Source organism: Melopsittacus undulatus, assembly GCF_012275295.1.
Source record: "Melopsittacus undulatus isolate bMelUnd1 chromosome 29 unlocalized genomic scaffold, bMelUnd1.mat.Z SUPER_29_unloc_1, whole genome shotgun sequence".
In the NCBI taxonomy this organism is placed as follows: domain Eukaryota; kingdom Metazoa; phylum Chordata; class Aves; order Psittaciformes; family Psittaculidae; genus Melopsittacus; species Melopsittacus undulatus.
Window position 1 is genome coordinate 248,303 of NW_022993941.1, and position 21,015 is coordinate 269,317.

The 21,015-nt window shown below is 57.2% G+C and overlaps 2 protein-coding genes across 2 annotated transcripts; one reads left to right on the top strand and one right to left on the bottom strand.

Annotated features, from left to right (window-relative positions):
- The first annotated feature begins 584 nt into the window (after positions 1 to 584).
- QPRT (quinolinate phosphoribosyltransferase) lies at positions 585 to 5,991 on the top strand. Its single transcript, XM_034073615.1, has 4 exons — positions 585 to 590; positions 2,048 to 2,593; positions 4,050 to 4,181; positions 5,652 to 5,991. The coding sequence occupies exons 1-4, from the start codon at positions 585 to 587 to the stop codon at positions 5,892 to 5,894; spliced, it is 927 nt and encodes a 308-aa protein (XP_033929506.1). The 3' UTR covers positions 5,895 to 5,991.
- A 912-nt stretch (positions 5,992 to 6,903) lies between these two features.
- On the bottom strand, positions 6,904 to 12,470 carry LOC117438155 (elongin-B). Its single transcript, XM_034073618.1, has 4 exons — positions 12,405 to 12,470; positions 10,051 to 10,185; positions 8,239 to 8,347; positions 6,904 to 7,456 (listed from the first exon to the last, which is right to left on the bottom strand). The coding sequence occupies exons 1-4, from the start codon at positions 12,405 to 12,407 to the stop codon at positions 7,344 to 7,346; spliced, it is 360 nt and encodes a 119-aa protein (XP_033929509.1). The 5' UTR covers positions 12,408 to 12,470; the 3' UTR covers positions 6,904 to 7,343.
- Positions 12,471 to 21,015: the final 8,545 nt, after the last annotated feature.

Sequence of the window (21,015 nt, forward strand, 5' to 3'; positions counted from 1 at the left end):
CCCCATAGCGCTATAGGGCACCCTAATGCTATGGGACACCCAAGTGCTATGGGGCACCCTAATGCTATGGGGCAGCCCCTAAGTGCTATGGGACACCCAAGTGCTATGGGGCAGCCCCATAGCGCTATAGGGCACCCTAATGCTATGGGACACCCAAGTGCTATGGGGCACCCTAATGCTATGGGGCACCCCCTAAGCTCTATAGGGCACCCCAATGCTATGGGGCACCCTATTGCTATGGGGCACCCTAATGCTATGGGGCACCCCCTAAGCTCTATAGGGCACCCCAATGCTATGGGGCACCCTATTGCTATGGGGCACCCCATAAGCCCTATGGGGCACCCTAATGCTATGGGGCAGCCCCATAGCGCTATGGGGCACCCCACAGCGTCGCTTATTTATTGCCATTAAAGGGAATCCCCCCCCCTCCCTCTCGGCCTCCTGTGTCTTTAACGGGGGGCGGAGCCACTTGTGGGGCAGCCAATCAGAGCGAGGGGGTGGAGCTTGGGGGGGGGGGCTCCCCCCTACTCAAGACCCCCCCCCAACCCCCCCATAGGGGCTCATTTGCCCCCTAAGTGGCTGCCATGGAGGTGAGTGGGAACCTCCTGCCCCATAGATGTGGGTCCAGCCCCACTTGGGGGTCAATGGGGGGGGGAGGGGCAATGGGAGATGTGGCCAATGGAGGGCGGACTTTGGACCCCTATGGACATGGGGGGGGGAGGGGATGGGGAGCGCTATGGGGCTGGATGGGGGCGGGGGGGGGATCTATGGGGCTGGACCCATAGACTGGGGGCGTCTATGGGGCTGGACCCATAGATTGGGGGGGTCTATGGGGCTGGATGTGAGGTAGAGGGGGGGTGTATGGGGCTGGACCCATAGGTTGGGGGCATCTATGGGGCTGAATGGGGGCAGTGGGGGGGATCTATGGGGCTGGACCCATAGATTGGGGGGGGTCTATGGGGCTGGGGGGAGGTCTATGGGGCTGGACCCATACATTACAGGGGTCTATGGGGCTGGGTGTGAGGTAAAGGGGGGGTGTATGGGGCTGGACCCATAGGTTGGGGGGGATCTATGGGGCTGGACCCATGAATTATGGGGGTCTGTGGGGCTGAGAGAAGTCTATAGGGGCTAGATGTGGGGCTGGCGCATTCTATGGGGCTGGATGGGGGGATCTATGGGGCTGGACCCATGGATTAGGGGTTGTCTGTGGGGCTGGGGGAGATCTATAGGGGTTGGATATGGGGCTGGCGGCTTCTATGGGGCAGAATGTGGGGTGGGGGGTGGGTCTATGGGGCTGGACCCATAGGTTGGTGCCTCTCTAACCCATCTCTATGGTCCTTTAGCCCCCTGCCCCCAAGTATAGAACCATAGAGATGGGCTTAGGGGGGCATAGAGAGGCCTTGGAGGACTATGGCACCATAGAGATGGGCTTAGGAGGCACAGAGAGGCCTGGGAGGACTCTGTTACCATAGAGAAGTGGCTAGAGCGGCCACTAGTATCATAGAGGTCAGGCCTAGACACCTTGGAGGACCTTGGCACCATAGAGATGCATCTATAGGGGGATAGAGCGGCCCTGGAGGACTGTTACCATAGAGATGGGGATAGAGAGGCATTGGAGGACTATGGCACCATAGAGAAGTGGGTAGAGCGTTCTCTAGTATCATAGAGGTGAGGCCTAGAAACCTTGGAGGACTATGGCACCATAGAGACGGGGATAGAGTGGGATAGAGAGGCTTTGGAGGACTCCAGCACCATAGACATGTAGCTAGAGCGGCTGTGGAGGACTCCGGCACCATAGAGACGGAAATAGAGCGGCTCTGGAGGACTGTTACCATAGAGACGGGGTTAGAGCGGCCCTGGAGGACTCCGGCACCATAGAGACGGGGATAGAGTGGTCTTGGAGGACTTTGTTACCATAGAGACGGGGATAGAGCGGCTCTGGAGGACTCTGTTACCATAGGGACGCCGATAGAGGCCTTGTAGGCCTCACTACTCCCAGTCCTCCGGCACTGCCTATCTATCTCGCCTCCTCTCTATCTCCCCTTAGCCCCGCCCACTTCCGGTCCTGCCCCCGCCCACCCTCCGCCTCCTCGCCCTCCATTGGCTGCAGGAGGACTCCACGCCCTTTGACCCCACCTCTGCCCTCTCGGGCCAGGCCCCGGCTCGGGCCCAGCTCCTCAGCAAGGCCTCAGGTGTCCTCGCAGGCCTCCCCTTCGCCGAGGCCGTCTTCCGGGAGCTCCGATGTCACTTCCGGCCCCTCCTCCCGGAAGGCTCCGCCCTCACCGGAAGCCGCTCTGTAGTCGCCGAACTCTATGGTCCCGCCTGGGGCCTACTCGCCGGTGAGCGCCCGGCCCTCAACTGCCTAGGCCGCTGCAGCGGCGTCGCCTCTATGGCCGCGGCAGCCAATGGGGTGGCGAGGCAACAAGGCTGGACCGGATTGGTCGCCGGGACCCGGAAGACGACCCCCGGCTTCCGGTTGGCGGAGAAGTACGCGCTGATGGTGGGCGGGGCCCAGGAGCACCGCTGGGGGACGGACGCGCTGCTATTGGTCAAGGATAATCACGTGGTGCTGCACGGGGGCGGCGTGGAGGAGGTGGGGGGGGCGCTCTATGGTCTCTATGGTATCTATGTGTCTCTATGGTCTCTATGGGGGTTCTATGGGGATCTATGGGACTCTATGGTATCTATGGTCTCTATGGTGTCTGTATGGGGCTCTATGAGTCTATATAGGGATCTGTGGGTCTCAATGGGGCTCTATGGGTATCTATAGGGATCTATGGGTCTCTAGGGGGGATCTATAGGTCTCTATGGGGATCTATGGGGTCTTTATGGGGCTCTATGGGACTCTATGTGTCTCTATGGTCTCTATGTGTCTCTATGTGTCTCTATGTGTCTCTATGTGTCTCTATGTGTCTCTATGTGTCTCTATGTGTCTCTATGTGTCTCTATGTGTCTCTATGGGTCTCTATGTGTCTCTATGTGTCTCTATGTGTCTCTATGTGTCTCTATGTGTCTCTATGGGTCTCTATGGGTCTCTATGGTCTCTATGTGTCTCTATGTGTCTCTATGTGTCTCTATGTGTCTCTATGTGTCTCTATGGGTCTCTATGGGTCTCTATGTGTCTCTATGTGTCTCTATGTGTCTCTATGTGTCTCTATGGGTCTCTATGGGTCTCTATGTGTCTCTATGTGTCTCTATGTGTCTCTATGTGTCTCTATGGTCTCTATGTGTCTCTATGTGTCTCTATGTGTCTCTATGGGTCTCTATGGTCTCTATGTGTCTCTATGTGTCTCTATGTGTCTCCATGGGGTCTCTATGTGTCTCTATGTGTCTCTATGGTCTCTATGTGTCTCTATGGGTCTCTATGTGTCTCTATGTGTCTCTATGTGTCTCTATGGTCTCTATGGGTCTCTATGTGTCTCTATGTGTCTCTATGTGTCTCTATGTGTCTCTATGTGTCTCTATGGTCTCTATGGTTCCCAGCTGGTCTCTATGGTCTCTATGGTCTCTCTATGGTCTCTATGGTTCCCAGCTGGTCTCTATGGTCTCTCTATGTCTCTCTATGGGCCTCAGCTGGTCTCTATGGTCTCTATGGTTCCCAGCTGGTCTCTATGGTCTCTATGGTCTCTCTATGGTCTCTCTATGGTCTCTATGGTTCCCAGCTGGTCTCTATGGTCTCTCTATGGTCTCTATGGTCTCTCTATGTCTCTATGGTTCCCAGCTGGTCTCTATGGTCTCTCTATGGTTCCCAGCTGGTCTCTATGTCTCTCTATGGTCTCTCTGGTCTCTCTATGTCTCTCTGGTTCCCAGCTGGTCTCTATGGTCTCTATGGTCTCTCTATGGTCTCTCTATGGTTCCCAGCTGGTCTCTATGGTCTCTATGGTTCCCAGCTGGTCTCTATGGTCTCTCTATGGTCTCTATGGTCTCTCTCTGGTTCCCAGCTGGTCTCTATGGTCTCTTTATGGTCTCTATGGTCTCTCTATGGTTCCCAGCTGGTCTCTATGGTCTCTATGGTCTCTATGGTCTCTCTATGTCTCTATGGTTCCCAGCTGGTCTCTGCCGCTCGCTCTGCTGCTGGTTTCTGGCGTCGAGTCTCCATTGAGGTCAGTTCTGAGGCTGCTGCTGTTGCTGCTGCTGCTGCCGGAGCCGACATCGTCCTCATGGACAACTTCAGCCCCGAGGTGCTGACCCACACTTGGGGGGCAGGGGGGGGATGGGGGCAATGAGTGCCTATGGGGCCCATTGAGGGCCTATGGGGCCCATTGAGGGCCTATGGGGCCCATTGAGTGCCTATGGGGCCCATTGAGGGCCTATGGGGCCCATTGAGGGCCTATGGGGCTATTGAGGGCCTATGGGGCCCATTGAGTGCCTATGGGGCCCATTGAGGGCCTATGGGGCCCATTGAGGGCCTATGGGGCTATTGAGGGCCTATGGGGCCCATTGAGTGCCTATGGGGCCCATTGAGTGCCTATGGGGCTATTGAGGGCCTATGGGGCCCATTGAGTGCCTATGGGGCCCATTGAGGGCCTATGGGGCCCATTGAGTGCCTATGGGGCCCATTGAGGGCCTATGGGGCTATTGAGGGCCTATGGGGCCATTGGGGACCTAAGGGACCCATTGATCACTTATGGGGCCCATTGAGCACCTATGGGGCCATTGGGGGCCTAAGGGACCCATTGATCACTTATGTGTCCCACTGAGTGCCTATAGGGCCATTGAGAACCTATGGGGCCCATTGATCACTTATGGGGCCATTGAGCACTTATGGGGCCATTGAGTGCCTATGGGATCCATTGATCACTTATGGGGCCATTGAGTGCCTATGGGACCCATTGATCACTTATGGGGCTCATTGAGTGCCTATGGGACCCATTGATCACTTATGGGGCTCATTGAGTGCCTATGGGACCCATTGATCACTTATGGGGCCCATTGATCACTTATGTGTCCCATTGAATGCCTATAGTGCAATTGGGAACATTTGGGGCTGATTGATCACTTATGGGGCCATTGATCACTTATGGCACCCATTGAGTGCCTATGGGATCATTGAGAACCTATGGGGCCCATTGCCCCCTTATGCCCCCCATTGCCCCCTTATGGGTCCCATTGCCCCCTTACGCCCCCCATTGCCCCCTTATGGGCCCCACTGCCCCCTTATGGGCCCCACTGACCACTTATGGGTCCCATTGCCCCCTTACTGACCACTTATGGGGCCCATTGAGCGCCTATGGGGTCATTAAGAACCTATGGGTCCCATTGCCCCCTTACGCCCCCCATTGCCCCCTTACAGCCCCATTGACCCCTTATGGGTCCCACTGACCACTTATGGGTCCCATTGCCCCCTATGGCCCCATTGACCACTTATGGGTCCCATTGCCCCCTATGGCCCCACTGACCACTTATGGGTCCCATTGCCCCCTATGGCCCCACTGACCACTTATGGGTCCCACTGACCACTTATGGGTCCCATTGCCCCCTATGGCCCCATTGACCACTTATGGGTCCCATTGCCCCCTATGGCCCCACTGACCACTTATGGGTCCCATTGCCCCCCTATGGCCCCACTGACCACTTATGGGTCCCATTGCCCCCTATGGCCCCACTGACCACTTATGGGTCCCACTGACCACTTATGGGTCCCATTGCAGGCCCTGCACAAGGCCGCGGCCGCCGTCAAGGCCTCCTGGCCCCACGTCCTGGTTGAAGCCAGTGGGGGCATCACCCTGAGCTCCCTGCCCCACTTCCTGGGGCCCCACATCGACGTGGTCTCCATGGGCTGCCTGACCCACAGCGCCCCTGCCCTGGACTTCGCCCTCAAGGTCCTGCCCCATAGCGAGCAAGGGGGGGATGAATGGGGGGCAATGGAGGCGTGGGAACAGCCCCCCCCATAGGCATGAATGGGGCTACGGAGGCCACGCCCCCTCCCCCGTGGGAACCGCCCCCCCCCCCGTGGGAACCACCCCCCCCATAGGCATGAATGGGGCGATAGAGACCACCCCCCCCATAGGCATGAATGGGGCGATAGAGACCACCCCCCCCATAGGCATCAATGGGGCGATGGAGGCCACGCCCCCTCCCCGTGGGAACCGCCCCCCCCCCCCGTGGGAACCACCCCCCCCATAGGCATCAATGGGGCTATGGAGGCCACGCCCCCTCCCCGTGGGAACCACCCCCCCCATAGGCATGAATGGGGCTATGGAGGCCACGCCCCCTCCCCGTGGGAACCGCCCCCCCCCCCGTGGGAACCACCCCCCCCATAGGCATGAATGGGGCGATAGAGACCACCCCCCCCATAGGTATGAATGGGGCTATGGAGGCCACGCCCCCCCCCCCCGTGGGAACCACCCCCCCCATAGGCATGAATGGGGCGATGGAGGCCACGCCCCCTCCCCGTGGGAACAACCCCCCCATAGACATGAATGGGGCAATGGTTATGAATGGAACATGTGTGATCATGTATGTAAAGCACATGTTAATGTATGGAATATGTGTGTTGGTGTATGGGACACATGGGGACACGTATGGGACATCTATGGGACACACGTGTTTGTTTATGGGATGTATGGGACACGTATAGAACACACGTTTGTGTATGGAACACATGGGAACACATATGGGACACGTATGGGACATGTATGAGACACACGTGTTCATGTATGTAGCCCATAATGAGCAGTGTAAGGTGTGTAACTGTCCATATAGCACATATGGGACATGTGTGTTCATGTATGTACCCCATGTTATCACATGTAACACACATGTTCCCATACATAACACATACAGAACACCCATATAGCCCATACACATCCATGTTATTGCATGTAACACATATGATCCCCCATATAACACACCCATAACACACATGTCCACCCATATAACACCCATATAGCACCCATGTTCATGTATGTACCCCATGTTATCGCATGTAACACACATGTTCCCATACATAACACATACAGGACACCCATATAGTCCATACACATCCATATTATCACATGTAACACACATATAACACACATACAACACCCATGTTCATGTATATACCCCATGTTATCGCATGTAACACACATGTTCCCATATGTAACACCCATATAACCCACATGTTCACGTATGTACCCCATGTTATCACATGTAACACACATGTCCACCCATATAACACACATAGAACACGTATGTTCATATATGTACCCCATGTTATCACATGTAACAGGCATGTTCCCCATATAACACCCATAGAACACCCATGTACATGTATGTAACCCATGTAATACACCCATACCACACACAGGAAGGGTCACATGACGCCCATGGGGTGGTCACGTGACGGTCACGTGACCCCCTCAGGGCAGGGGGGCCTCGGGGGCGGCTCCGGGCGCGTCCTGTGGCTTCATCACATCCGGGAGCTCGGGGGGGGAGGAGAAGGGGTCGATGCGCAGGGGCTCGAAGGGCTCCTCTGACCCAAAAACACAGGAATTCAGCCCAAAATCGGGCTCGGGACCCCCAAAAACGGGTCCGGCGACCCCGAAAACCCCCAAAATGAGCCCAAAAACACCCAAAATGACCCAAAAACACCCAAATTGAGGCCAAAATGGGGGGGGGGGGAGGAATGGCAATGAGGGGAGGGGGAGGGGGGAGGATGGGGATCTATGGGTCTCTATGTGTCTCTATGTGTCTCTATGGGTCTCTATGGTCTCTATGGGTCTCTATGGGTCTCTATGTGTCTCTATGTGTCTCTATGTGTCTCTATGGGTCTCTATGTGTCTCTATGGGTCTCTATGTGTCTCTATGTGTCTCTATGGGTCTCTATGTGTCTCTATGTGTCTCTATGGGTCTCTATGGGTCTCTATGGGTCTCTATGGGTCTCTATGTGTCTCTATGGGTCTCTATGTGTCTCTATGTGTCTCTATGGGTCTCTATGGGTCTCTATGGGTCTCTATGTGTCTCTATGTGTCTCTATGTGTCTCTATGTGTCTCTATGTGTCTCTATGTGTCTCTATGTGTCTCTATGGTCTCTATGGGTCTCTATAGGTCTCTATGTGTCTCTATGGGTCTCTATGGGTCTCTATGTGTCTCTATGGGTCTCTATGGGTCTCTATGGGTCTCTATGTGTCTCTATGGGTCTCTATGTGTCTCTATGTGTCTCTATGTGTCTCTATGTGTCTCTATGGGTCTCTATGTGTCTCTATGGGTCTCTATGTGTCTCTATAGGTCTCTATATGTCTCTATGGGGCTCACCTGCTGTCCTCAGTGCCAGCCCCACTGTAGCTGGTGCTTGGGGTCTGGCTGTTTGGCTGGTGAACCCACAGTCCCCAAGGGTCCGGGAGTCCTCCAGGACTTGGTCCTCCTGGGGGGGGGGATCATAGAGATGGGGGTAGAGGGGGTGGAGGCCACGCCCCCCCCCAGAGGACACGCCCCCCTGACTGAGGCCACGCCCCCTCTCCTGGCTGCACAGTTATAAGGATGGGGCCCCATAACCCCCATAGAGCCCCATAGATCCCCCATATCCCCCCATAGAACCCTATAGGACCCCATAGACCCCCCCACAGGCCCCCATAGCTCCCCATAGACCCACCCTAGAGCCCCATAGGACCCAATATCCCCCCCATAGCGCCCCATATAGCCCCATAGAGCCCCATAGAACCCCTTTTTCACCCCATTTCACCCCACAGAACCCCATATCTGCCCCATAGGACCCCATAGGACCCCATATCCCCCCCATATCACCCCATATCTGCCCCATAGAGACCCATATCTGCCCCATAGCACCCCATATCTGCCCCATAGCTGCCCCACAGAGCCCCATATCTGCCCCATAGAGACCCATAGCGCCCCATATCTGCCCCATAGCGCCCCATAGAGCCCCATATCCACCCCATAGAACCCCATATCTGCCCCATAGCTGCCTCATAGCGCCCCATAGAACCCCATATCCACCCCATAGCTGCCCCATAGACACCTTATAGAGCCGCTGCTCCTCAGGGGGGCGCTTGAGGATCCCGTGCACAATGCACTTGAGCTCCAGCACCGTGCTCGACCCCCATAGCGCCCCATAGAGCCCCATATCCGCCCCATAGAGCCCCATATCTGCCCCATAGAGCCCCATATCCGCCCCATAGAGCCCCATATCTGCCCCATAGAGACCCATATCTGCCCCATAGCTGCCCCATAGCCACCTTATGGAGCCGCTGCTCCTCAGGGGGGCGCTTGAGGATCCCGTGCACAATGCACTTGAGCTCCAGCACCGTGCTCGACCCCCATAGCGCCCCATAGAGCCCCATATCTGCCCCATAGAGACCCATATCCACCCCATAGAGACCCATAGCTGCCCCATAGAGACCCATATCCACCCCATAGAGACCCATATCCACCCCATAGCACCCCATATCTGCCCCATAGAGACCCATAGCTGCCCCATAGAACCCCATATCCCCCCCATATCACCCCATATCTGCCCCACACAGACCCATATCCGCCCTATAGCTGCCCCATAGAGCCCCATATCTGCCCCATAGAACCCCATATACCCCCCATATCACCCCATAGCTGCCCCATAGAGACCCATATCTGCCCCATAGCTGCCCCATAGAGCCCCATAGACACCTTATAGAGCCGCTGCTCCTCAGGGGGGCGCTTGAGGATCCCGTGCACGATGCGCTTGAGCTCCAGCACCGTGCTCGACCCCCATAGCGCCCCATAGAGCCCCATATCCGCCCCATAGAGCCCCATATCTGCCCCATAGAGACCCATATCCACCCCATAGAGACCCATAGCTGCCCCATAGAGACCCATAGAGACCCATATCCACCCCATAGAGACCCATATCCACCCCATAGCACCCCATATCTGCCCCATAGAGACCCATAGCTGCCCCATAGAACCCCATATCCCCCCCATATCACCCCATATCTGCCCCATACAGACCCATATCCGCCCTATAGCTGCCCCATAGAGCCCCATATCTGCCCCATAGAGCCCCATATACCCCCCATATCACCCCATAGCTGCCCCATAGAGACCCATATCCACCCCATAGAGCCCCATAGGCACCTTATAGAGCCGCTGCTCCTCAGGGGGGCGCTTGAGGATCCCGTGCACGATGCGCTTGAGCTCCAGGACTGTGCTGGACTCTTTGGCCTCAGTGAAGATGGTGGTTTTGTGGCGGCGGATCATGAGGAACACGTCCTGGGGGGACAATGGGGTCTATGGGGCAGCTATGGGGCAGATATGGGGCAGATATGGGGTCTCTATGGGGCTCTATGGGGTCTCTATGGGTCTCTATTGTGGTCTATGGGGTCTATGGAGGGTCTATGGGGGTCTATGGGGGTCTATGAAGCTCTATGGGTCTCTATGGGGTCTCTATTGGGGTCTATGGGGGGGTCCTATGGGGGTCTACAGGGGGGATATGGGGGTCTATGTGGGTCCTGTGGGTCTCTATGGGGGTCTATGGAACCCTATGGGGGGGATATAGGGGGTCTAAGGGGGGCTATGTGGGTCTATGGGGAGATATGGGGGGTCTATGTGGGTCTATGGGGGTCTATGGGTCCCTATGGGGTCTCTATGGGGGTCTATGGAGGGGTCTATGGTGGTTCCTATGGGGGTCTATGGGGGGTCTATGGGGTCTATAGAGGGGTCTATGGGGGGGTCCTATGGGGGTCTATGGGGGGTCTATGGGGAATCTATGGGGGTCTATGGGGGGGAATATGGGGGGTCTATGTGGGACTATGGGGGATCTATGGGGGTCTATAGGGGGTCTATGAGGGGGATATGGGGGGGATATGGGGGCTCTATAGGGTGTCTATGTGGAGTCTATAGGGGATCTATGGGGAATCTATGGGGAATCTATGGGGGTCTATAGGGGGTCTATGTGGGTGTATGGGGGTCTCTATTGGGGTCTATGGATGTCAATGGGAGGCTGGCAGGGGGCGTGGCTTAAGGGGAAGAGGCGTGGCTGTTAGGTAGGGGGCGTGGCCTCAAGGGGTCTATAGGTCCCTATGTGTCTCTATGGGTCTCAATGGCTGTCAACGGGAGCCCCACAGGGGGCGTGGCTTAATCCGATAAGTGGGCGTGTCCCCACCGCCAGTGGGCGTGGCCTCCCTGACCCACCACCCCCGGGGGGAGGGGGGAGAGGCGGTAATGGCGTCTGGGCTGTTCCCCCCTCCCCCCCATAGACCCCTAATCTATAGGTCTATATCACACTCTATGCCCCTCCCCCCCCCCCTCCCCCTATAGACCTATAGTCTATGGGTCTAATACCCCTCCCCCCCCTCCCCCCTCCCCTCCCTATAGACCCATAGTCTATGGGTCTATATCACATTCTATACCCCTCCCCCCTCCCCCCCCCCATAGACCCATAGTCTATGGGTCTCTATATCACTCTATGCCCCTCCCCCTATAGACCCATAGTCTATGGGTCTAATACCCCTCCCCCCTCCCCCCCCCTCCCCCCCCTATAGACCCATAATCTATAGGTCTATATCACATTCTATCCCCCTCCCCCCTCCCCCCCCTCCCCCCTCCCCCCTCCCCTATAGACCCATACTCTATGGCTCTAATACCCCTCCCCCTCCCCTCCCCTCCCCCTCCCCCCATAGACCCATAATCTATGGGTCTCTATCGCATTCTATACCCCTCCCCCTATAGACCCATAGTCTATGGGTCTAATACCCCTCTCCCCCCTCCCCCCCATAGACCCATAATCTATAGGTCTATATCACATTCTATACCCCACCCCCCTTCCCCCTCCCCCTCCCCCCCTATAGACCCATAGTCTATGGGTCTAATACCCCTCCCCCCTCCCTCCCCCCTCCCCTCCCCCCATAGTCTATGGGTCTCTATCTCATTCTATGCCCCTCCCCCCCTCCCCCTATAGACCCATACTCTATGGGTCCATATCACACTCTATGCCCCTCCCCCCCCTTCCCCTCCCCCTATAGACCCATAATCTATAGGTCTATATCACACTCTATGCCCCTCCCCCTGCCCCCTCCCCCTATAGACCCATAGTCTATGGGTCCAATACCCCTCCCCCCCCCTCCCCTCCCCCTCCCCCTCCCCTCCCCTCCCCCCCTATAGACCCATAATCTATAGGTCTCTATCGCATTCAATGCCCCTCCCCCCCCCCTCCCCCCCCATAGATCCATAATCTATAGGTCTATATCTCATTCTATCCCCTCCCCCCTCCCCCTATAGACCCATAGTCTATGGGTCTATATTGACCCCTCTGCCCCACCCCCCTCCCCCCCCCTCCCCCTCCCCCTATAGACCCATAATCTATAGGTCTATATCACATTCTATACCCCTCCCCCCCCCTCCCCCTCCCCCCTCCCCCTATAGACCCATAGCCTATAGGTATATATCGACCCCTCCCCCCTCCCCCCCCCTCCCCCCTCCCCCGTTCCCACCATGGCTCCGCTGCCGTCAGCCTCGCTCCGGGTCCGCCGAGGTCCCACAATGCACCGCGGGGGGAGGGGAGGGGCGGGGGGAGGAGCGCGCATGCGCGGTGAGAGCGACGGGGGGAGTGGGCGCGGCCATGATGGAGGGGGCGGGGCTATGGGGGGGTATAGAGTGTGGTATAGGCACATAGACTGCCCTATAGATCCTATATGTGCCCCATAGCCTGACCTATAGACTGCACTATAGACCCATAGACAGCCCCATAGTCTGCCCTATAGACTGCCCTATAGCCCCATAGACTGCCCCATAGACTGCCCTATAGACTGCCCTATAGACTGCCCTATAGACTGCCCTATAGACCCATAGGCAGCCCCATAGACAGCCCTATAGACAGCCCCATAGCCCCATAGACTGCCCCATAGACAGCCCTATAGACTGCCCTATAGACTGCCCTATAGCCCCATAGGCAGCCCCATAGACAGCCCCATAGACAGCCCTATAGACTGCCCTATAGACCCATAGACTGCCCCATAGACAGCCCCATAGACAGCCCCATAGACTGCCCTATAGACCCATAGACTGCCCCATAGGCAGCCCCATAGACAGCCCTATAGACTGCCCTATAGACCCATAGACTGCCCCATAGACTGCCCTATAGACTGCCCTATAGACTGCACTATAGCCCCATAAACTGCCCCATAGACAGCCCTATAGACAGCCCTATAGACTGCCCTATAGACTGCCCTATAGACTGCCCTATAGACTGCCCTATAGACCCATAGACTGCCCCATAGACAGCCCTATAGACTGCCCTATAGACTGCCCTATAGCCCCATAGGCAGCCCCATAGACAGCCCCATAGACAGCCCTATAGACTGCCCTATAGACCCATAGACTGCCCCATAGACTGCCCCATAGACAGCCCTATAGACTGCCCTATAGACCCATAGACTGCCCCATAGACTGCCCTATAGACTGCCCTATAGACTGCACTATAGCCCCATAAACTGCCCCATAGACAGCCCCATAGACAGCCCTATAGACTGCCCTATAGACCCATAGACTGCCCCATAGACAGCCCCATAGACAGCCCTATAGACTGCCCTATAGACCCATAGACTGCCCCATAGACTGCCCTATAGACTGCCCTATAGACTGCACTATAGCCCCATAGACAGCCCCATAGACTACCCCATAGACTGCCCTATAGCCTTTATACCAGCCCCATAACCAACCCCATAGGCCTATAATCTGCCCCATAGCCAGCCCCATAGCCAGCCCTATAGACAACCCCATAGACTGCACTATAGCCCCTATACCTGCCCCATAGCCAGCCCTATAGCCTGCCCCACAACCGGCCCCATAGCCTCATAGCCAGCCCCATAACCTGCCCTATAGCCTGCCCAATAGCCCCATAGCCAACCCCATAGCCTGCCCTATAGTCCCCGTACCTGCCCTATAAGACCATAGCCAGCCCCATAGCCTGCCCTATAGCCCCATATCCTGCCCCATAGCCAGCCCTGTAGCTCCTATACCTGCCCTATAGCCCCCATACCTGCCCTATAGCCCCCATACCTGCCCTATAGACCCATAGCCTGCCCCATAACCCACCCCATAGACCCATAACCTGCCCTATAGCCAGCCCCATTGCCTGCCCCATAGCCCCTTTACCTGCCCCATAGCCCACATACCACACACCTGCCCTATAGACCCATAACCTGCCCCATAACCCACCCCATAGACCCATAACCTGCCCCATAACCCACCCCATAGACCCATAGCCTGCCCCATAGCCAGCCCCATAGCCCCATAGCCTGCCCCATAACCAGCCCCATAGACCCATAATCTGCCCCATAACCAGCCCCATAGACCCATAATCTGCCCCATAGCCAGCCCCATAGACCCATAATCTGCCCCATAACCAGCCCCATAGACCCATAGCCTGCCCCATAACCAGCCCCATAGCCCCATAGCCTTCCCTATAGACCCTATACCTGCCCCACATCCTGCCCCCCCCCTCCCCCCCCTCCCCATTTCCTGCCCCACAGCAGCGGCCGCAGCTTCCGGGGGGCCCTGGGAAGGGTTTGGGGCTGGAGGCGCCTGCAGCAGATGTGGGGTGATCTATGGGGTGATCTATGGGGCTCTATGGGGTGATCTATGGGGTGATCTATGGGGTGATCTATGGGGCTCTATGGGGCTCTATGGGGTTCTATGGGGTGATCTATGGGGCTCTATGGGGATCTATGGGGTGATCTATGGGGTGATCTATGGGGCTCTATGGGCTGATCTATGGGGCTCTATGGGGTGATCAATGGGGCTCTATGGGGATCTATGGGGTGATCTATGGGGTGATCTATGGGGCTCTATGGGCTGATCTATGGGGCTCTATGGGGTGATCAATGGGGTGATCTATGGGGTGATCTATGGGGCTCTATGGGGTGATCTATGGGGCTCTATGGGGTGATCTATGGGGTGATCTATGGGGTTCTATGGGGTGATCAATGGGGTTCTATGGGGTGATCTATGGGGCTCTATGGGGTGATCTATGGGGTGATCAATGGGGCTCTATGGGGCTCTATGGGGCTCTATGGGGTGATCTATGGGGCTCTATGGGGTGATCTATGGGGCTCTATGGGGCTCTATGGGGTGATCTATGGGGCTCTATGGGGTGATCTATGGGGCTCTATTGGGCTGATATATGGGCTGACCAATGGGGCTCTATGGGGTTCTATGGAGTGATCTATGGGGCTGATCTATGGGGTAATCTATGGGGCTCTATGAGGCTGATCTGTGGGGTGATCTATGGGGCTCTATGGGGCTGATATATGGGCTGATCAATGGGGCTCTATGGGGCTCTATAGGGCTCTATGGGCTGATCTATGGGGCTGATCTATGGGGTGATCTATGGGGCTCTATGGGGCTGATCTATGGGGTTCTAAGGGGCAGATCTATGGGGCAGGGATGTGCTTCTGGTGCCCACGGACACTGGGGCCCTCCTACTTATGGGGCAGACACTGCCCTATGGGGCAGGAGCCTCTGGCCCCACACTTAGGGGGCAGGGCCCATTGCCAACCGCAGCGCATCACATGTGGGGCGGGTGTGAACTGGGCCCCACACATCCGGCCCCACATCCAACCCCCCCCCAGGCCCCATGGAGGCTCCTTGGCCCCATAGCAGCCTATGGGGCCTGATCCTGCTGCCCCCCACACTGCTGCTGGCAGCCATTTGTACCCGGTGCCGCCGGCCCCATGGTGAGGGGCACTTGTGGGGCTGGGGGGGATCTATGGGGCAGGGGGAATCTATGGGGCAGGGGGGGATCTATGGGGCTGGGAGGGATCTATGGGGCTGGGGGGGATCTATGGGGCTGGGAGGGATCTATGGGGCTGGGAGGGATCTATGGGGCTGGGGGGGTTCTATGGGGCTGGGGGGGTTCTATGGGGCTGGGACTGATCTATGGGGCTGGGACTGATCTATGGGGCTGGGAGGGATCTATGGGGCTGGGGGGGATCTATGGGGCTGGGAGGGATCTATGGGGCTGGGGGGGTTCTATGGGGCTGGGGGGGTTCTATGGGGCTGGGACTGATCTATGGGGCTGGGAGGGATCTATGGGGCTGGGGGGGATCTATGGGCTGGAGGGGGATCTATGGGGCTGGTTGGGATCTATGGGGCTGGGAGGGATCTATGGGGCAGGGGGGATCTATGGGGCTGGGAGGGATCTATGGGGCTGGTTGGGATCTATGGGGCTGGGAGGGATCTATGGGGCAGGGGGGGATCTATGGGGCTGGGGGGGTCTATGGGGCTGGGGGGGATCTATGGGGCTGGGAGGGATCTATGGGGCTGGTTGGGATCTATGGGGCTGGGAGGGATCTATGGGGCAGGGGGGGATCTATGGGGCTGGGGGGGATCTATGGGGCTGGGGGGTCTATGGGGCTGGGGGGGATCTATGGGGCTGGGAATGATCTATGGGGTGGTATCTATGGGGCTGGGGGGGATCTATGGGGCAGGGGGGGATCTATGGGGCTGGGGGGATCTATGGGGATGGGGGGATCTATGGGGCTGGGAGGGATCTATGGGGCTGGGAGGGATCTATGGGGCTGGGGGGGTTCTATGGGGCTGGGAGGGATCTATGGGGCTGGAGTGGATCTATGGGGCTGGGGGGGATCTATGGGGCTGGTTGGGATCTATGGGGCTGGTTGGGATCTATGGGGCTGGGGGGGATCTATGGGGCTGGGGGGGATCTATGGGGCTGGGGGGGATCTATGGGGCTGGTTGGGATCTATGGGGCTGGGAGGGATCTATGGGGCAGGGGGGGATCTATGGGGCGGGGGCAGATCTATGGGGCTGGGGGGGATCTATGGGGCTGGGAGGGATCTATGGGGCTGGGGGGGATCTATGGGGCTGGTTGGGATCTATGGGGCTGGTTGGGATCTATGGGGCAGGGGGGTCTATGGGGCTGGGGGGTCACTCAAAGGTCACTCTCAGCCCCGCCCCTCCCCCAGGTCACGGCGCCTCCCTGGACCTGGACAAGTGAGTGGGGGAGGGGCGGGGGGGGAGGGGGGCGGGGCCTCTGATGGGGGCGACCTTTGACCCCTCCCCCCTCCCCCCCCTCAGGCCCCGCCCCCCAGGAACCTTCGTGGTCCTCCCCCCCCAGAGATGTGAGTGACGTCATCAAACGGGACCCCCCCTCCCCCCCCATAACCTGCCCCATAACCAGCCCCATAACCAGCCCCATAACCCATCCCCATAGCCCAGCCCCATAACCCAGCCCCATAACCCAGCCCCATAGCCCAGCCCCATAACCCAGCCCCATAACCCAGCCCCATAACCTGCCCCATAACCCAGCCCCATAACCCAGCCCCATAACCCAGCCCCATAACCTGCCCCATAACCCAGCCCCATAACCCAGCCCCATAGCCCAGCCCCATAGCCCAGCCCCATAACCCAGCCCCATAACCTGCCCCATAACCTGCCCCATAACCCAGCCCCATAACCAGCCCCATAACCAGCCCCATAACCAGCCCCATAACCTGCCCCATAACCAGCCCCATAACCTGCCCCATAACCTGCCCCATAACCAGCCCCATAACCAGCCCCATAACCCAGCCCCATAACCCAGCCCCATAACCCAGCCCCATAGCCCTGCCCCATAACCCAGCCCCATAGCCCAGCCCCATAACCCAGCCCCATAACCCAGCCCCATAACCCAGCCCCGTAACCCAACCCCATAACCCAGCCCCATAACCCAGCCCCATAACCCAACCCCATAACCCAGCCCCATAACCTGCCCCATAACCCAGCCCCATAACCCAGCCCCATAGCCCAGCCCCATAACCAGCCCCATAACCCAGCCCCATAACCAGCCCCATAACCCAGCCCCATAGCCCAGCCCCATAACCAGCCCCATAACCAGCCCCATAACCCAGCCCCATAACCCAACCCCATAACCCAGCCCCATAACCTGCCCCATAACCAGCCCCATAACCCAGCCCCATAACCCATCCCCATAACCCAGCCCCATAGCCCAGCCCCATAGCCCAGCCCCATAACCCAGCCCCATAACCTGCCCCATAACCCAGCCCCATAACCCATCCCCATAACCCAGCCCCATAGCCCAGCCCCATAAGCCAGCCCCATAACCCAGCCCCATAGCCCAGCCCCATAACCCAGCCCCATAACCCAGCCCCATAACCAGCCCCATAACCAGCCCCATAACCCAGCCCCATAACCAGCCCCATAACCCAGCCCCATAGCCCAGCCCCATAACCCAGCCCCATAACATGCCCCATAACCCAGCCCCATAACATGCCCCATAGCCCAGCCCCATAACCCATCCCCATAGCCCAGCCCCATAGCCCAGCCCCATAACCCAGCCCCATAACCCAGCCCCATAACCCAGCCCCATAACCAGCCCCATAACCAGCCCCATAACCCAGCCCCATAACCCAGCCCCATAACCTGCCCCATAACCCAGCCCCATAGCCCAGCCCCATAGCCCAGCCCCATAACCCAGCCCCATAGCCCAGCCCCATAGCCCAGCCCCATAACCCATCCCCATAACCTGCCCCATACCCCAGCCCCATAGCCCAGCCCCATAACCCATCCCCATAACCTGCCCCATACCCCAGCCCCATAACCCAGCCCCATAACCCAGCCCCATAGCCCAGCCCCATAACCCAGCCCCATAGCCCAGCCCCATAACCAGCCCCATAACCCAGCCCCATAGCCCAGCCCCATAACCCATCCCCATAACCCAGCCCCATAGCCCAGCCCCATAGCCCAGCCCCATAACCCAGCCCCATAACCCAGCCCCATAACCCAGCCCCATAGCCCAGCCCCATAACCCAGCCCCATAACCCAGCCCCATAGCCCAGCCCCATAGGGCTGCTCTGCCCCACATCCCATCCATGCCCCATCGCCTGTCTCTGCCCCACATCTCCCCACAGGTCCCCCCCCACAGCCGCCCCAATGGGGGCCTCCGACTGAGACCATCCCGTGGGTGACGTGTGGGGCAATGGGGCTCTATGGGGCAGGGGAGATCTATGGGTCTCTATGTGTCTCTATGGGTCTCTATGTGTCTCTATGGGTCTCTATGTGTCCCTATGGGTCTCTATGGGTCTCTATGGGTCTCTATGTGTCTCTATGTGTCCCTATGGGTCTCTATGGGTCTCTATGGGTCTCTATGGGGTCTCTATGGGTCTCTATGTGTCTCTATGTGTCTCTATGTGTCCCTATGGGTCTCTATGGGTCTCTATGGGTCTCTATGGGTCTCTATGGGTCTCTATGGGTCTCTATGTGTCTCTATGTGTCCCTATGGGTCTCTATGGGTCTCTATGGGTCTCTATGGGGTCTCTATGGGGCTCTATGGGGCTCTATGGGGATCTATGGGGTCTCTATGGGGTCTCTATGGGTCTCTATGGGTCTCTATGGGTCTCTATGGGTCTCTATGGGTCTCTATGGGTCCCTATGGGTCTCTATGGGTCTCTATGGGGCTCTATGGGGATCTATGGGGTCTCTATGGGTCTCTATGGGTCTCTATGGGGATCTATGGGGTCTCTATGGGGTCTCTATGGGTCTCTATGGGTCTCTATGGGTCTCTATGGGTCTCTATGGGGTCTCTATGGGTCTCTATGGGTCTCTATGGGGATCTATGGGGTCTCTATGGGGTCTCTATGGGTCTCTATGGGTCCCTATGGGTCTCTATGGGTCTCTATGGGTCTCTATGGGTCTCTATGGGTCTCTATGGGTCCCTATAGGTCTCTATGGGGCTCTATGGGTCTCTATGTGTCTCTATGTGTCTCTATGTGTCTCTATGTGTCTCTATGTGTCTCTATGGGGCTCTATGGGGATCTATGGGGTCTCTATGGGTCTCTATGGGTCTCTATGGGTCTCTATGGGTCTCTATGGGTCCCTATAGGTCTCTATGGGGCTCTATGTGTCTCTATGTGTCTCTATGTGTCTCTATGGGTCTCTATGGTCTCTATGTGTCTCTATGGGTCTCTATGGGTCTCTATGGGTCCCTATGGGTCTCTATGGGGCTCTATGGGGATCTATGGGGTCTCTATGGGTCTCTATGGGTCTCTATGGGTCTCTATGGGTCCCTATAGGTCTCTATGGGGCTCTATGGGTCTCTATGTGTCTCTATGTGTCTCTATGTGTCTCTATGGGGCTCTATGGGGCTCTATGGGGATCTATGGGGTCTCTATGGGTCTCTATGGGTCTCTATGGGTCTCTATGGGTCTCTATGGGTCCCTATAGGTCTCTATGGGGCTCTATGTGTCTCTATGTGTCTCTATGTGTCTCTATGGGTCTCTATGGGTCTCTATGGGTCTCTATAGGGCTCTATGGGGATCTATGGGGTCTCTATGTGTCTCTATGGGTCCCTATGTGTCTCTATGGGTCTCTATGTGTCTCTATGTGTCTCTATGTGTCTCTATGGGTCTCTATGTGTCTCTATGGGTCTCTATGGGTCTCTATGGGTCTCTATGTGTCTCTATGGGTCTCTATGTGTCTCTATGTGTCTCTATGTGTCTCTATGGGTCTCTATGTGTCTCTATGGGTCTCTATGTGTCTCTATGTGTCTCTATGGGTCTCTATGTGTCTCTATGTGTCTCTATGTGTCTCTATGGGTCTCTATGTGTCTCTATGTGTCTCTATGTGTCTCTATGGGTCTCTATGTGTCTCTATGTGTCTCTATGGGGCTCTATGGGGATCTATGGGGTCTCTATGTGTCTCTATGGGTCTCTATGGGTCTCTATGTGTCTCTATGTGTCTCTATGGGTCTCTATGTGTCTCTATGTGTCTCTATGGGTCTCTATGGGTCTCTATGGGTCCCTATGGGTCTCTATGGGGCTCTATGGGGATCTATGGGGTCTCTATGGGTCTCTATGGGTCTCTATGGGTCTCTATGGGTCTCTATGGGTCTCTATGGGTCTCTATGTGTCTCTATGGGTCTCTATGGGTCTCTATGGGTCTCTATGGGTCTCTATGTGTCTCTATGTGTCTCTATGGGTCTCTATGGGTCTCTATGGGTCTCTATGGGTCTCTATGGGTCTCTATGGGGCAGGGTTGCCTCCATGTGCCCCTCCCCCCCCCACAGCTCCCCCCTCCCCCCCCCCTCCC

What these genes read in the sequence shown, in the direction of transcription:
- QPRT (XM_034073615.1), top strand. An exon ending in ACGGGGGCGGCGTGGAGGAG is followed by an intron (nt 2,594 to 4,049) that starts GTGGGGGGGGCG and finishes TATGGTTCCCAG; the next exon opens with CTGGTCTCTGCCGCTCGCTC. An exon ending in TGGACAACTTCAGCCCCGAG is followed by an intron (nt 4,182 to 5,651) that starts GTGCTGACCCAC and finishes GTCCCATTGCAG; the next exon opens with GCCCTGCACAAGGCCGCGGC.
- LOC117438155 (XM_034073618.1), bottom strand. An exon ending in AGGAGCAGCGGCTCTATAAG is followed by an intron (nt 8,348 to 10,050) that starts GTGCCTATGGGG and finishes CCCCCCCCCCAG; the next exon opens with GAGGACCAAGTCCTGGAGGA. An exon ending in GCTGGCACTGAGGACAGCAG is followed by an intron (nt 7,457 to 8,238) that starts GTGAGCCCCATA and finishes TTTTTGGGTCAG; the next exon opens with AGGAGCCCTTCGAGCCCCTG.